At 40.6% G+C, this 13,406-nt stretch overlaps 1 protein-coding gene across 4 annotated transcripts in view; it reads right to left on the reverse strand.

Annotated features, from left to right (window-relative positions):
- Positions 1–1,830: 1,830 nt before the first annotated feature.
- Positions 1,831–13,406, reverse strand: part of SLC39A9 (solute carrier family 39 member 9) — a 32,787-nt gene continuing 21,211 nt past the window's right edge. For all 4 annotated transcript variants that reach the window (XM_075844686.1, XM_075844685.1, XM_075844684.1 and 1 more), the window contains exons 3-8: positions 9,574–9,682; positions 6,411–6,593; positions 6,266–6,334; positions 6,083–6,168; positions 4,658–4,792; positions 1,831–4,377 (exon numbers count right to left, since the gene is read on the reverse strand). In XM_075844686.1, coding sequence (XP_075700801.1) covers positions 4,147–4,377; positions 4,658–4,792; positions 6,083–6,168; positions 6,266–6,334; positions 6,411–6,593; positions 9,574–9,682 — 813 coding nt within the window. In that variant the 3' untranslated portion in view covers positions 1,831–4,146. The remainder of the gene's footprint in view (positions 4,378–4,657; positions 4,793–6,082; positions 6,169–6,265; positions 6,335–6,410; positions 6,594–9,573; positions 9,683–13,406) is intronic.

Genomic DNA, 13,406 nt, shown 5'->3' on the forward strand with positions numbered 1-13,406 from the left:
CTGTTGAAAACTAGCTTCTGTGGCACTTTGGAGAAATGGCTATACCACTTGTTCCATGACTAAATCAATGTAATGCAAAACTGTTAGCGTACCCGAAATGAAGACTAGAGGAGTCCGGCTACCATACATTATGCCACACCATAATCCCAGGAGTAGGACCGGTGTGCCTTTCCCTTGTGAAGCACTCTTCATGGCGTTGCCCACGTGGCCTCCAGACCAACCTGTGTTCAAGACAAAATTGGGACTCATCGCTAAAGAGGATAGACCTCCATTGTCGTCTTGCTGTGCACCACGATAGCCTTTGAGAGCGGTGGCGTGTGGTCAATGGAACACCTGCAGCTGGACGTTTGCCTTGTAGCCCAATGTCGTGCAATTGCCTTCTGATGGTTTGTGTTGACACTGGTTGCTGCCCTAGACTTGGGATGACACATCCAATTTCACTTGCAGTACAGAATGGATCACTAAACACCATGCTTCAAATCACATGATCCGCCCGTGTATCGGTTCACCCCCACTTCCTCTTGCGGTCATTCCTGTTGTTCTCTCAGCCCCCAAGACACGCAATGTTGAACAGTGCTGACATCTTGGCCTAGGCACGCAGCGATCTGCTGGAGTGATAAACCTAGGTCGCTCAGTTCAAGGATTCTGTCCCTCAGTTTGCAACAAGTGGCAATAGCTGGCATGTCGACTAACTGGAGTGTTTTTCATTTTTTTGGAGTATATATATATATATATATATATATATATATATATATATATTACAAAATAGGCAGCACTCCCAGGCATATAGATCGAAAATTAGAGCTTTACTAGCTTATGTGCATTGTTTCGGCTCCACACACTAGAGCCTTTCTAGAGGGAGCGCTGCCTGTTTTGTATTTTTTGTCAGTTTGGGGATGATGGTCAAATCCCTAGGATCTGCACCCACTTGCTGTGACCAGTGTTGCTAGATATATATATATATATACACACACTCACACACACACATAATTATCTTTCTTCTCTCTATGCAAGCCAGAGGCGTAGTTTGAGGAGAACTTCCCTATTGCTTTCCAGTTTTTTTTGCACAGTTGATAAACTGAAAACTCAATTCTATTACTTTATGGCTAAATTTGACAAAATGTTAAAGCAGCTAAATCTGTATATTTGTTTCAATTGTCGACTTCTGATGTGAAATCCTACCCTGTGTGTCTTGGTTGGTTTCTCCGACGTACCACAAACCGCAATAAAAGCATCCTTTAATTTTCATTTCTGGCCCAGTTCGGGGATGGGTTTCTGCAAGTTATCGCACGGTGTGCCATTTTAAGAAGGTGAAACAACCAATTTTGACTAGGTCATCCAATTTGCACTTGCTGCATTATGCGCAGGTAAGTCCGTACCCAATATTCCTTCCACTTTGCATCTATGCCAATGAGGATAATCTTTGCAGAAACCACGAGACACAAACTTATGGAGACATCTTGTCTTTTCTAGCAAATCTCATCATCAGAGACTATTCTTTGTATCCACATGAACTGTGAAAGTGGTAATGATCTAATCAGACCAGGGGAATGACAGCTGTCAAATTTCAAAGAACTATTGCAATCTGTGGGTTTGTAATAGAGATCAGAAAATATATATAATTTTTTTACCTCTACAAGAACATCCAAAAATCCTCTCTCTTTAGTATTAGATGGAAAAAATTGCTACATGGTAGAACTGGATCCGTACAAGTAACAAAAAGCCTCAACTTTAAATCACAGTATATATTTTATAATCGAAAATAGTGTTCAAAAGATAAATCCACCATTAAAAGGGAGGGGAAAAAAAACACAAAAAAAACAAAACACATTTGTTAATTTCGATGATTTAAACATTTAATAAAAGTAAAACATTATACATAAAATGTATAGTTAAAAATCAATTTACTATTCACAATTAAATTGGAAAAAAGAAAATAAGGCGGTTAATGTCGGAATGATTTCATGTACATAAAAAAAAATATTTGTTTCTGGCCCGAAATAGCCATGGGCTCCAAACCAAAGGAGATTTTCAGGCTTTCATGGCACGTTTGTCCTTCTAGAGTACAGCTCACAACAAGAGTTCACATCCTTCCTCAGGGCTCGAGTGAGAAGCACTGGATACAGCCAGTCGGTATTGCACATTAGTAAGGTAATAGAATCCAGAGTGATGATAAAACGCAGGCAGAAAGAATTCAAAGATTTTTTTTTAAGGGGTTTCACAATCTTCTCGTGTTCCAAAGTTCAGCCGAATTCTGCTTCAGACGAGGTGAAACATATTGATGCAGATAGACCAAGATACCACACATAACAGCTGCTACTTCTGAATTGTATTACATAGCTATATTAAAAAACAACAGGTCATGTTAAACGTAATAGGAAGAAGCAAAAAGATTGTACCTGGGACCTTTATGAATGGATTAATAGACACAAGAGTCAATAGATGGCCGACACACGTAGTAGGTTGAAATCACTGAGCCAGAAAACACAAACCGATACGACCAATAATAAAAAGTAGACTTTAGAAAACCGGTTCAGTGGCCTGCACTTGTGTATGCTTTAGTATAGCCAGCTCATTCATTCTCTATGCACACAGCAGACAAGATGGAAACCTGTAGTAATGCTGCCTATTACTGGCTGTAATGCTATAAAATCAAATGCTTTATCCATGCCAACAGACAACATATGCAGTATCTATTCCTTGGACAAGAAATCCATAACCCCACGTCTAGTAGTTTCAAGGCAAAAAAAAAACCAAAAAACATGGAGAAAGTTTGGAGAGGAAGTCAGACAGAACAACACATTGGAAACATCATTTACAGCAACCATTACATAACAAGCATGAGGAGCTCACAACTGCAATAGTGTGTGTGTATATATATATATATATATATATATATATATATATATATATATATATATATATATATATATGCAAATTGATACTGAATACTGACCCATAAACACTGAAAAGCCATGAACAGAAATACTTCATGTAAAACCCTGCTGTCAAGGGCATTTTGGGCGTTTTTTTGTAATAAATGAATCTGTGTGTCACTGTAATAGTATAGCCCAGGGAATAACACAATGTGTGATTGCACTTATGCATTGTCAATCGATTAACAATATTACATGAAACAATTATTTAAGTCTCAACAGAACATGTCGGCTCTACGGACATGTCTGTTTCAGTAAATACTTGCATTCCTTATAAAAATAACAATTGTGGAGCATAATTTTATTTTCTGCGTTGTGCCTTTCCTGTTATTATACCTGGAAATGTATTAACTGGGTGTTACCGTTCCCCTTGTCAATGGGGCGTGTCTCTATACACCGACACTGTCCAATCAAGTACTGACAATGTCAGACTGCAGAGACGCGCCCTACTGACAAGCGGAACAGTAACAGTTCTAAGACCAGGTGTTCCAGCATTATTGTTTAAAGGGGAATGCAATTTCAAAAAAAAAATAAGACATTTGACACGGTCCCCACCGCTGGATCATCCATACCTGCCTGTATTCGTTGCATAAAAAAAGCAAAACTGATTTGTCAAACAGGTGGGAGAAGTAAAATACGATGAGTTGATATGAATACATCTTTTAAGAGTAGAAGTGGAGATGTGCTGCAGGTACTTTGGATCTTTGCAGATATTCTTCAAACATCTAGATTACAGCAGAACATAGCATATAGGAAGCCCTAGCAAATGGCATTGACCATGCCACAGGCAGCTTCTGAATAAAGCTCATAGTTCCCCCGTCAAGAAAATAATTCTGTGATCAGAAATCCTCAAATGAGACAAAAAAAAGCACGTTGTGCAGCGGAGAGTAAAATGTAAGGGAATAAAAAAAGAGAATCTGTAATTCATCCATTTCCTTGATGTCATCAGTCTAAATGTTCCTAAATGCACAAATATTAACAGATCATAAAAAAAAGAAATGAAACCACCACATGTATATACATGGTAAACATCTGTCTGTCACTGAACTGTAAGACAAAAAAATAAAAAATAAAAATCACCCCAGCAGGATATTCCAATTCAATTAAAAGTCATTTCCAACTACACAAGAATTCATTTTAACAGACATCGGTCTTAGATCGTCCTTGCATTTGTCCAGTGTATTAGTTTAAGAACACACAGACGTGGACTTCAATGTTGATGTCCTATAGATAAGACCAGCGGTATTAAACATCCCACAACTAAGGCAAGTACTTCTGTGCGGCTCAGTCCGTTAGCAGCGCCCGACTCTGGCTTGTGGCTGTGTCCCATACCACCAACTTCTGGAAGTACATGGACTGTGGCTACATAGAGGAATGTCCCGGCAGAAAAGAGCATTGCAACTCCCGTGGCATTAACTTCTGAGAGAGCCTCTTTACTGCTCTGTGAAGAAAACACAAATAGACATTATCGTATGTGCTTTTTGGAGTCAGACCTTACACGGTCATATATTTGGGGATTTGTGAAGTCATTTTTATTCATGAAAAAAAAATAATAATGGAGTAATGTAGTCCAATTATACACTGGATATAATATTTTATATATTTAAGAAGTATATTACAATATGTGCATATAAAAATGGAGACTGTGAATCTGAAATTGGTCGCTGACCTATGTATAATAACAGGCAACAATTCATAAACGTATTTCCTAGTTGGCTTACCTGACTTAATCCCAAGTATGTCAACATTGAAAGTACAGGGGCTGCCAGCGCAAATACAAGCAAATGCTTTCTGATGCGGTTACGCTCCAATCCTGCATGCATAAGGAAAGAAACCAAGCCAAACGCAGCTGGAGCCTATAAAAAAAAAAAAGCCATAACAATACATTAATTGACCAATATGTATGTATTATGCCTAGGGATATTGACATTTTTCTGTTCTGTGGTGTGGTGGAGGTCATTATAGCTAAAGTTACAATACAAAATTCAACTATAATGCCTTTATTCATTTTTTTGGCATCTCAGCACCTGATAATAACACATTTCCTTTGTTATTGATAGAACAGATTGGGCCAAGACCAGCAGAATGCACAATGAGTGCACTCTGATTTACAGGAAGGGAAAGCAAATAGAGAGAACACAAGAGGGAAGCGTCATTTAAAAATACGGGTGGTAGGCGGATTCTGCGACCAGGTGACAAGGCATAGGGCCTTAGATCCGTAACGGACACAGTCCGGCAAGGGCAATCAGCAGCCCTTAAAGAATGTAGGAGATAATGATGCATGAAGGTGTCAAAACTGAAGATTTGATTTTTGGGAAAACATAATAAAATTGCTACACCTTACCAGTATTATATTCTAAACTAATTTTCCTTAAAAAAATAAAAAATTAAAATAAAATAAATCACTAGGAAATGTCTTCATGCTGTTTCTTAAAGTCTTTTTATAGGGGCCAATTATCAGGTGAACAAGCGGTCTTACAAACACTGGTTCACCATCGTTGCCCTGTTTAAAGAGGTCAAAGATCAGCCGATCGTCAGCGGATGGCACCTTTTATGCGGTCACTAGTCAGCAGCACATCTTGCGGTGGGAACAAGGAACTGTGGTGATGGCATGATGCAAATGAATAGGGACAAACGACTGTAGTAACGGTCGTTCGTCCCCTTACTTAACGATCATTGCTCTGTTTGAATGTAGAAAACGAGCGCCAATCAATAAGCTATATTGTCGATCGGCGCTCGTTAAACGTGGTTAAACAACTTTAGCCACATAGGTCTCTAAAAAAGTGAAACAAACTACCTCGCTTTGCATCTTTCAGAGGCTGTCATCCAGATTTCCAAGAGTAAGTTACCTATATATCCAGCAATACAGAATTGGGATTTCTATTACTGAACTATAATTCAGATTTCTCATTAAAAAGAGCCTGGGGAAGCTGGTTGACAACGCTAAGCGAGAGCTACAATGGCAGCCAGGTCTGCTGGAACGGTAGTGCTGTGTTGCAGTAAAAAAAAAAAAAGAAGAAAGAAACGGCTGTAACGCCACGGGCTGCTGAATCCAGGTACAGCAGACTATACTACAATTTCTAATTTCTTCATGTAAGTAGTCAAGCTAAATGAGGAGAATGACTATTGGGGGTGGAAAATGTTACCTTATGCAGCATGATGGCCACAAATACAATAAGTTGCACACTGGTCTGTGATGTGGATGCCGCAGCCCCTAAAGCAACTCCATCAGCTATGAATGAAAAAACATAAGTTATTACACCTGCACAACAAAGTATCTATTTTATCACTTATCTTTCTAAATCACGTTACATTAAAAATCTCCTCACCTGCAGCGTGCACTACAAGACCCAGGGTGGTGGTGATCTTAGAGCTGGCTGCTCTTGCCGCCTCTGGGTCTAAGGAAGAACGTAAAATCAGTCAAATGCACAGAAACAGAAGAGCCGCATCGATACCCATCATCGCGCCACTCACCATCCGTAGAGTGCACGTGAGAACTACCAATCTGATCCACCAGCAACATGAAGACAAAACCAAGTACGAGGGAGACCCCAATGTAAGAATGTAGTCTAGAATGATCATGCTCATGAACGGATGAGACCTCTGGTCCAGTCTCTGCTTCCTTTACTTTTGGACTTTCCAGTTCATGGTGTTTTGCTGAAAAATAGAACAAATTTACTGATTACCATTAACATATCTCGTTGTAGAACTGAATTTAGGAAAAATTTAGAAAAAGGTAAATTTCAGAGCAACATGAGTTCATGAATCAACGTGGTAGTGGTGTGGTCCCGCCGGTTTGTGTAAATATACCCTAGGAGTTTAATGGAACTACTAGCTGATCCATTATTATTAAGTTAAACATACATTATCAATCCAGAAATGTGGGGTTGTGCAGGGACATAATAGCTATGAAAAATGTTCTCTTATGACCATCATCACTTGAGAATATTCCCTTATTCTGTACAAACCATTATACATGTATATTATCTATATACTGTGTTACTGTACACGTGTGATGTTGTAATGTGCATGTACCGTAGCTGTTTGCAGCACAAAACACTACATAGAAAATGTATAGGTCTGGGAAGAGGTCATCAATGGATGACGATTATGAGGCCGTGATGTTCCAAGCAGCACAAGATGCGCACACCCGAAAGAGTCAGCAGTAGGGAGCGAAGAGGATGAAGGCATCTACAGCCTCCCCTCCATCCATGAACTTCTCCCTTATCACAGGCAACATTGTTTATTTGCACACTGGTGCAGATTTACTAATACTGTCTAAAGGCGAATTTACACGGGCAGATTTACTTTGACAGACTACCTTTAAGCAAATCTATGAGAAAAATAGGTGAATCGATTCTCTCACAGCATTCAATGGACCATCAAACCAGTTAATTGTGCATTACAAGATTTTGACTTCACTGCTGAAATGAAAGTAGAAACGGTGTCCTGTAATACGGAGGTAAATCCGCTGTGCTCCAGATGATATGCGTTTGAAATAAGTTTTATAATTTAAATCTACTGTCACTTTGTGTTTTTCCCAGAACTAAAACTAGAGTTTAACCGGTTCCCAACCGCTGGCCGTGTATTTACGGCCAGCGGTTAGGGTCCTTAAAACTCATGCCATAGACTATTTACTGCGCGGGTTTTAGCTTACTGCCCGAGCGATCGGGCAGCTGAATGTCGGGTCTCCGGCAGTCGGTGACTGCCGGGTCCCTGAGGAGAAGATAGAAGCAGCTTTCGCTGCTTCTATCTTCTCTGATCTCTTCTACACAGCGCTCAATGAGTGCTGTGTATATAAATAGAGGCAGCGGCAGCGCCGCTGCCTCTATTGGTCCCGGTGATCATGTGATCACATGATCGCCAGGTGCCATTAGTGGCAGACTGCTGCTGTTTCTTACTAGACCCAGCACAGCCCTATTAGTGACAATAGTCACTATAAGAGGACTAATTTCCCCTGTAACTGGGGCTGCTGTGCAGTTGTGGAAAAACATGGTGTAAAAGTAAAATAACATTTTCTGACCTTTGAGGGACAAACCATAGTAATAAAAAAATAAAAGTAAAATAAAGTGCAAAAAAATTTTTTAGAATACACAAAATACCCACCCCCAAAAAAAATTCCCCCCACCAGTCATTGTCGTAACACTAGCTCTGACCCAATTACCCTAATATGGACACGTAATATATTAAAATTTACAGTAGACAAGGACGATCACAAATTTTAGGGTAAAACGATGTTATTACCAGAAAAAAAAAAAACTAAAAAAGCTTATTTTTTTACTATTATTTTCAAACATTAAGCCTAAAAATTCTAAAATAGCAAAAAAGGTGTGTATAAAAATGATTAAAAAAAAGAAACCTGCATGGTCTGTGGAAAAAACATCGGAAAAATACCGTCGCTAGCCCAACAATTAAAAAAGCTATAGCCGTTTAACTAACGAGTGCTAAACGGTGTCTGGTCCTGAACCCGTTAAGCAAGTCCACTACAGGAGCCAGTTTGATATTTTAGTGCCATAGACATCAGTGGAAAATATGCCGGCAGCAAAAAACATTTCCTGAGTCTTGCCGGAAACTATCACAATGCATGAACCCTATTTAGACACATCTTGCAAAGCAAAGCTTCAGGATTGGACTCGTTCGGGTGTGATGTATAAGGTAGATGTGTCTGTCTAAGGCTACGTTCACATCTGCGTTGGGACTCTGTTCATGGGTTCCGTCTGAGCTTTCCATCAGGGGAACCCACAAACGGAATCCGTAGGTTTCCGTTTGAATCGCCATTGATTTCAAAACGACTGAACCCTTAAACAATGGTGACAAACGAAAACCATTTGCACCATTTGAAATCAATGGTGATGCAAACGAAAACCTACGGCTTCCATTTGTTCCAGTTTGGATTCCGTTCATGGGTTCCCCTGACGGAAAGGTCCGACGGAACCCTTGAATGGAGTCCCAACGTAGATGTGAACAAAGCCTAATCATAACTTCATTCCGGTGTCCATTTCTACCTAAAAGCTATGTAAATACTTTTTTAATTTAATTTATGTGTTTAGTACATTTTAAAATGTAACTTATATACATTTACTTTACTAAAAATGGTATTTCATTTTAGCGCTGCAGCTTCTATACATAAAAGCACAGGATAACGCTGCTGTCAGCCAAATCCGTCAGACAGCTGGACTGACGGCTCGGCTGACAGCGGCTCCTTTGTGCCTCAAACACACAATATAACCTTAAAAGAAATGTCCAGTCATAAGAAATTTTTGGCCTACCCTCAGGATAGGCCATCAATACCTGATCAGTGGGGTTTCGACTCCCAACACCCGTCGATAAGCTGTTTTGAAGGGCTTGAGCGGCGGTTCACAGTATTACAGCCATCTCCCGCTCACTTGAATGGTAGAAGGCTGTAATACCGTGAACCACCGCTGCAAGTGTATCGCGATTCACAGTATGAGCAGAAAGAGGGGGAAGTAGCACTCGTGTGAGCGATGCAGTCCCTTCAAAACAGCTGATAGGTGGGGATGCCGGGAGTTGGACCACCACCGATCAGGTATTGCTGGCCTATCCTGAGGATAGGCCATCACTTTCTTACGACTGGACAATCCCTTCAATACGGATCATGAAACAAATATACACTAACCTTCTAGCACTTCTTCATAGAGAGCATGGACACCTTCTGGTACAATGACCGCTAGAGCAGTTCCACAAAGGAGACCAGCACCGAGTACTGTCACCAGCTTCAAACGTTCCTAAAAATTAAAATGACATGAGAGAAGTCCAAAAGGAAACAAGACTTTCCACATTACTAGAATTTCAACATTATGTGAACGTTACGGTCTTATATTCAGTTTATTTTTTTTTATTTTAGGAGAAATATTCTTTAATCTAAATTAGACAAAAAGAATAATACAGACTGCCCAGGACCAGAATATTAAATGGTTCTGATGTAGGTCAGCACGTTCTATTTGTTGAGGGAATGCCGACACCTAACATTCGGATTTGTACTTGTTTCACGATCACGTCTCTATACAACCATAAGTGATTTTGTGTAAGGTGCTCCAGCTTATTAACCCACAAGATTGCTATAGAGAAATATGCAGGTAAGAAAATACAATGGCAGCTCATGACTCAGTTATGTTCTATGCTATGTTGCCTGACAACACAGGACTAGTTGATTTGCCACAATAAGGCTATGTTCACACGGGGTCTTTTGCCGAGTTTATTGACGCGGAAACCGCGTCGCAAAACTCGGCAGAAACTCCCCGAGAACGCCTCCCATTGATTTCAATGGGAGGCGTCGGCGTCTTTTTCCCGCGAGCAGTAAAACTGCCTCGCGGGAAAAAGAAGCGACATGCCCTATCTTCGGGCGCTTCCGCCTCCGACCTCCCATTGACTTCAATGGGAGGCAGGAGAAAGCGTGTTTTCTGCCCGCGGCGCTCAATGGCCGCGGGCGAAAAACGGCGCGATCATTGCTATTCACACGGAGTATTTTGGGGGAGGAATATCTGCCTCAAAATTCCGTTTGGAGCTTTGAGGCAGATATTCCTCCCCCAAAATACTCCGTGTGAACATAGCCTTACAAGGACTACTGCAGCTTTACAAGGATGTATATGGCAGAACAAATACTAGCCAAACAAACATTTGATTTCTATCAGGGAGGGGTGAGAATTCCTTATCTTATGGAAAACAGTGGGGCTGAACAGGCTAAAATCCATCCTGTCCAATTAGCGTTTACGCCAACAAGAGACATCAGGGGACAGTCTTGTTGTCCCATTAGACGAGATGGTCATTGGATCAAACTAACTTAAAGAGACTCTGTCACCAGATTATAAGTGCGCCATCTCCTACATAATCTGATTGGCGCTGTAATGTAGAGAACAGTGGTTTTTATTTTGAAAAAACGATCATTTTTGAGCAAGTTATGAGCGAGTTTAGATTTATGCTAATTAGTTTCTTAGACAACTGGGCGTGTTTTTACTTTTTACCAACTGGGCGTTGTACAGAGGAGTGTATGAGGCTGACCAATCAGTGACTAATCAGCCTCATACACTTCTCATTGTTCCAGCCCGGCTTCTTTCACTGCACAATCACACTGTCACAATGAGCTGGAACAATGAGAAGTGTATGATGCCGATTGGCCACTGATTGGTCACAGTCATACACTCCTCTGTACAACGCCCAGTTGGTAAAAAGTAAAAAACATGCCCAGTTGTCTATTAACCTCTTCCCGACCGCCCACAGTAAATTCACATCGGCGCTTGTTGGGCTCTGTGCAGCACCAACGTGAATTCACGGTGGGTGTTAAAAGCGCGATCTGGGTGTCTCAGAGTAGCGCTGACACCCAGATCGCGCTGTTATCCCCTGCCTCTTGTCCTGGAGACATGATCGGGACCTAATTGGTTCAGGTCCCGGTCATGTGATCACAGGGAAAGTTTGCTGCAGCAACGAACTGGAAACCGATTGCGGGTGCTGCAGTCGGTTATAAGGCAAAACCGGAGGCCATACAACAGCCCCCGGGTCTGCCATGCACGGCAGCCTGAGAACCAGTCGGAGGCCGGTCCTCATAAGCTTCCTGTCAGTGTGACTCTCAGCGTCACACTGACCGTTTATAATACGTTACACTACCTAGGTAGTGTAATGTATTATAGCAGCGATCAGTGCTGCCAGTCTTCAAGTAAAACAAGTAAAAAATAAAAAGTTATAAAAATGTTTTATAAAAGTTACGAAAACAAAAAATGCTTTTTTTCCTATAAGACGACTTTTATTATAGGAAAAAAATGAAAAGGTTAAAAAAAAAGTACACATATTTGGTATCACCGTGTTTGTAACGACCCAAACTATAAAATTATTTTTCCCCCACGGTGAACACTGAAAAAAAAATAAAAGAACAATGTCAGAATCACTATTTTTTGGTCATCAACCCTCCCAAAATATAGAATAAAAAAAATGATCAAAAAGTCGCATGTAGCCCAAAATAGTACCAGTAAAAACTACAACCTGTCCTGCAAAAAATAAGCCCCTACACAGCTTTTTTTACTGAAAAATAAAAAAGTTATGGCTCTCAGAATTAAGTAAAATGTCATTTATAGCGCACGGTGAACACTGTAAAAAAAAAAAAGACAAAATACATTGTCAGAATTTATGTTTTTTTGTCACTTTGCTTGCCAAAAAAATCTAATAAAAAGTGATAAAAAAAGTAAAAATAACAATCACATGTACCATAAAATGGTACCAATGAAAACTACAAATTGTTCCGCAACAAATAAGCTCTTGCACGGCTCTGGTGGAGAAAAAATAAAAAAGGTTCTGGCTCTAAGAATATAGCGACAGAAATTGCGCAGTGTCCAAAAGTGGATAAGATCGGGCGCCATTTAGGAGTGCGACATCGGCCACATATCTGTGGATTATTTATTTACCTAATTATTATACCCTCTTATGTCCTGATGTACCCTGCACAGATTACATATAACCCCACATTATAAACTGAAATACCAGCAAAACCCCAAACAGAACAGTTACCAAGCAAAATCTCTGCTCCAAAAGCCAAATGGCGTTCCCTCCCTCTCTTCTGAGCCCCACAGCGTGCCCAAACACCAGCTTACGTCCACATATATATTTTATATCCGGGAGAACCCGCTCAACATTGTATGAGGTATTTGTCTTCAGTGGCACAAACTGGGCACAACATATTGTGCACTAAAATGGTATATCAGTGGAAAATTTTAATTTTCACTTGCACCATCCGCTGCGCATTAACGCCTTTGCGCACCACGACTTAATAGCATGTCGTGGTGCGGGGGGTTATATATGGAGCGGGCTCATGCGCTGCGCCCGCTCCATATTCTGAAGGTGTCCGCTGTGTATTACAGCTGACACCCGGGACTAACGGACAGGAACAGCAATCGCGCTGTTACAGGAGCCTGTAAAATTATATTATACTAATGTATTGCAGTGTATTGTACCAGCGACCTAATGATCGCTCGTTCCAGTCCCCTAAAGGGATTTTTGGGAGGTTTCCACTGTTTTGGTCCCTCAGGGGCTTTGCAAATGCGACATGACACCCGAAAACCATTCCAGCTAAATTTGAGCTACAAAAGCCAAATATTGTTCCTTCCCTTCTGAGTCCTGCCGTGTGTCCAAACAGCAGTTTATTACCACATATGGCGTATTGCTGTAATCAGGACAAATTGCTTTACAAACTTTGGGGTGATTTTTCTACTTTATTCATTGTAAAAATTTCTATGTTTTTTTTTCAGGAAAAAGTAGATTTTAATTTTCACGGCCTAATTCCACTAAATTCAGCAAAAAAACTGTGGGGTCAAAATGCTAACTATACCCCTAGAAAAATTACTTGAGGGTTTTAGTTTTCAAAATGGGGTCACTTTTGGGGGGTTTCCACGGTCTTTCTCCCTCCAGGGCGTTGCAAACGCGACATGGCACCGAAAACCAATCCAGCAAAATCTGCGCTTCAAA

This window comes from Rhinoderma darwinii, chromosome 12, assembly GCF_050947455.1.
Source record: "Rhinoderma darwinii isolate aRhiDar2 chromosome 12, aRhiDar2.hap1, whole genome shotgun sequence".
Classification (NCBI taxonomy): Eukaryota; Metazoa; Chordata; class Amphibia; order Anura; family Rhinodermatidae; genus Rhinoderma; species Rhinoderma darwinii.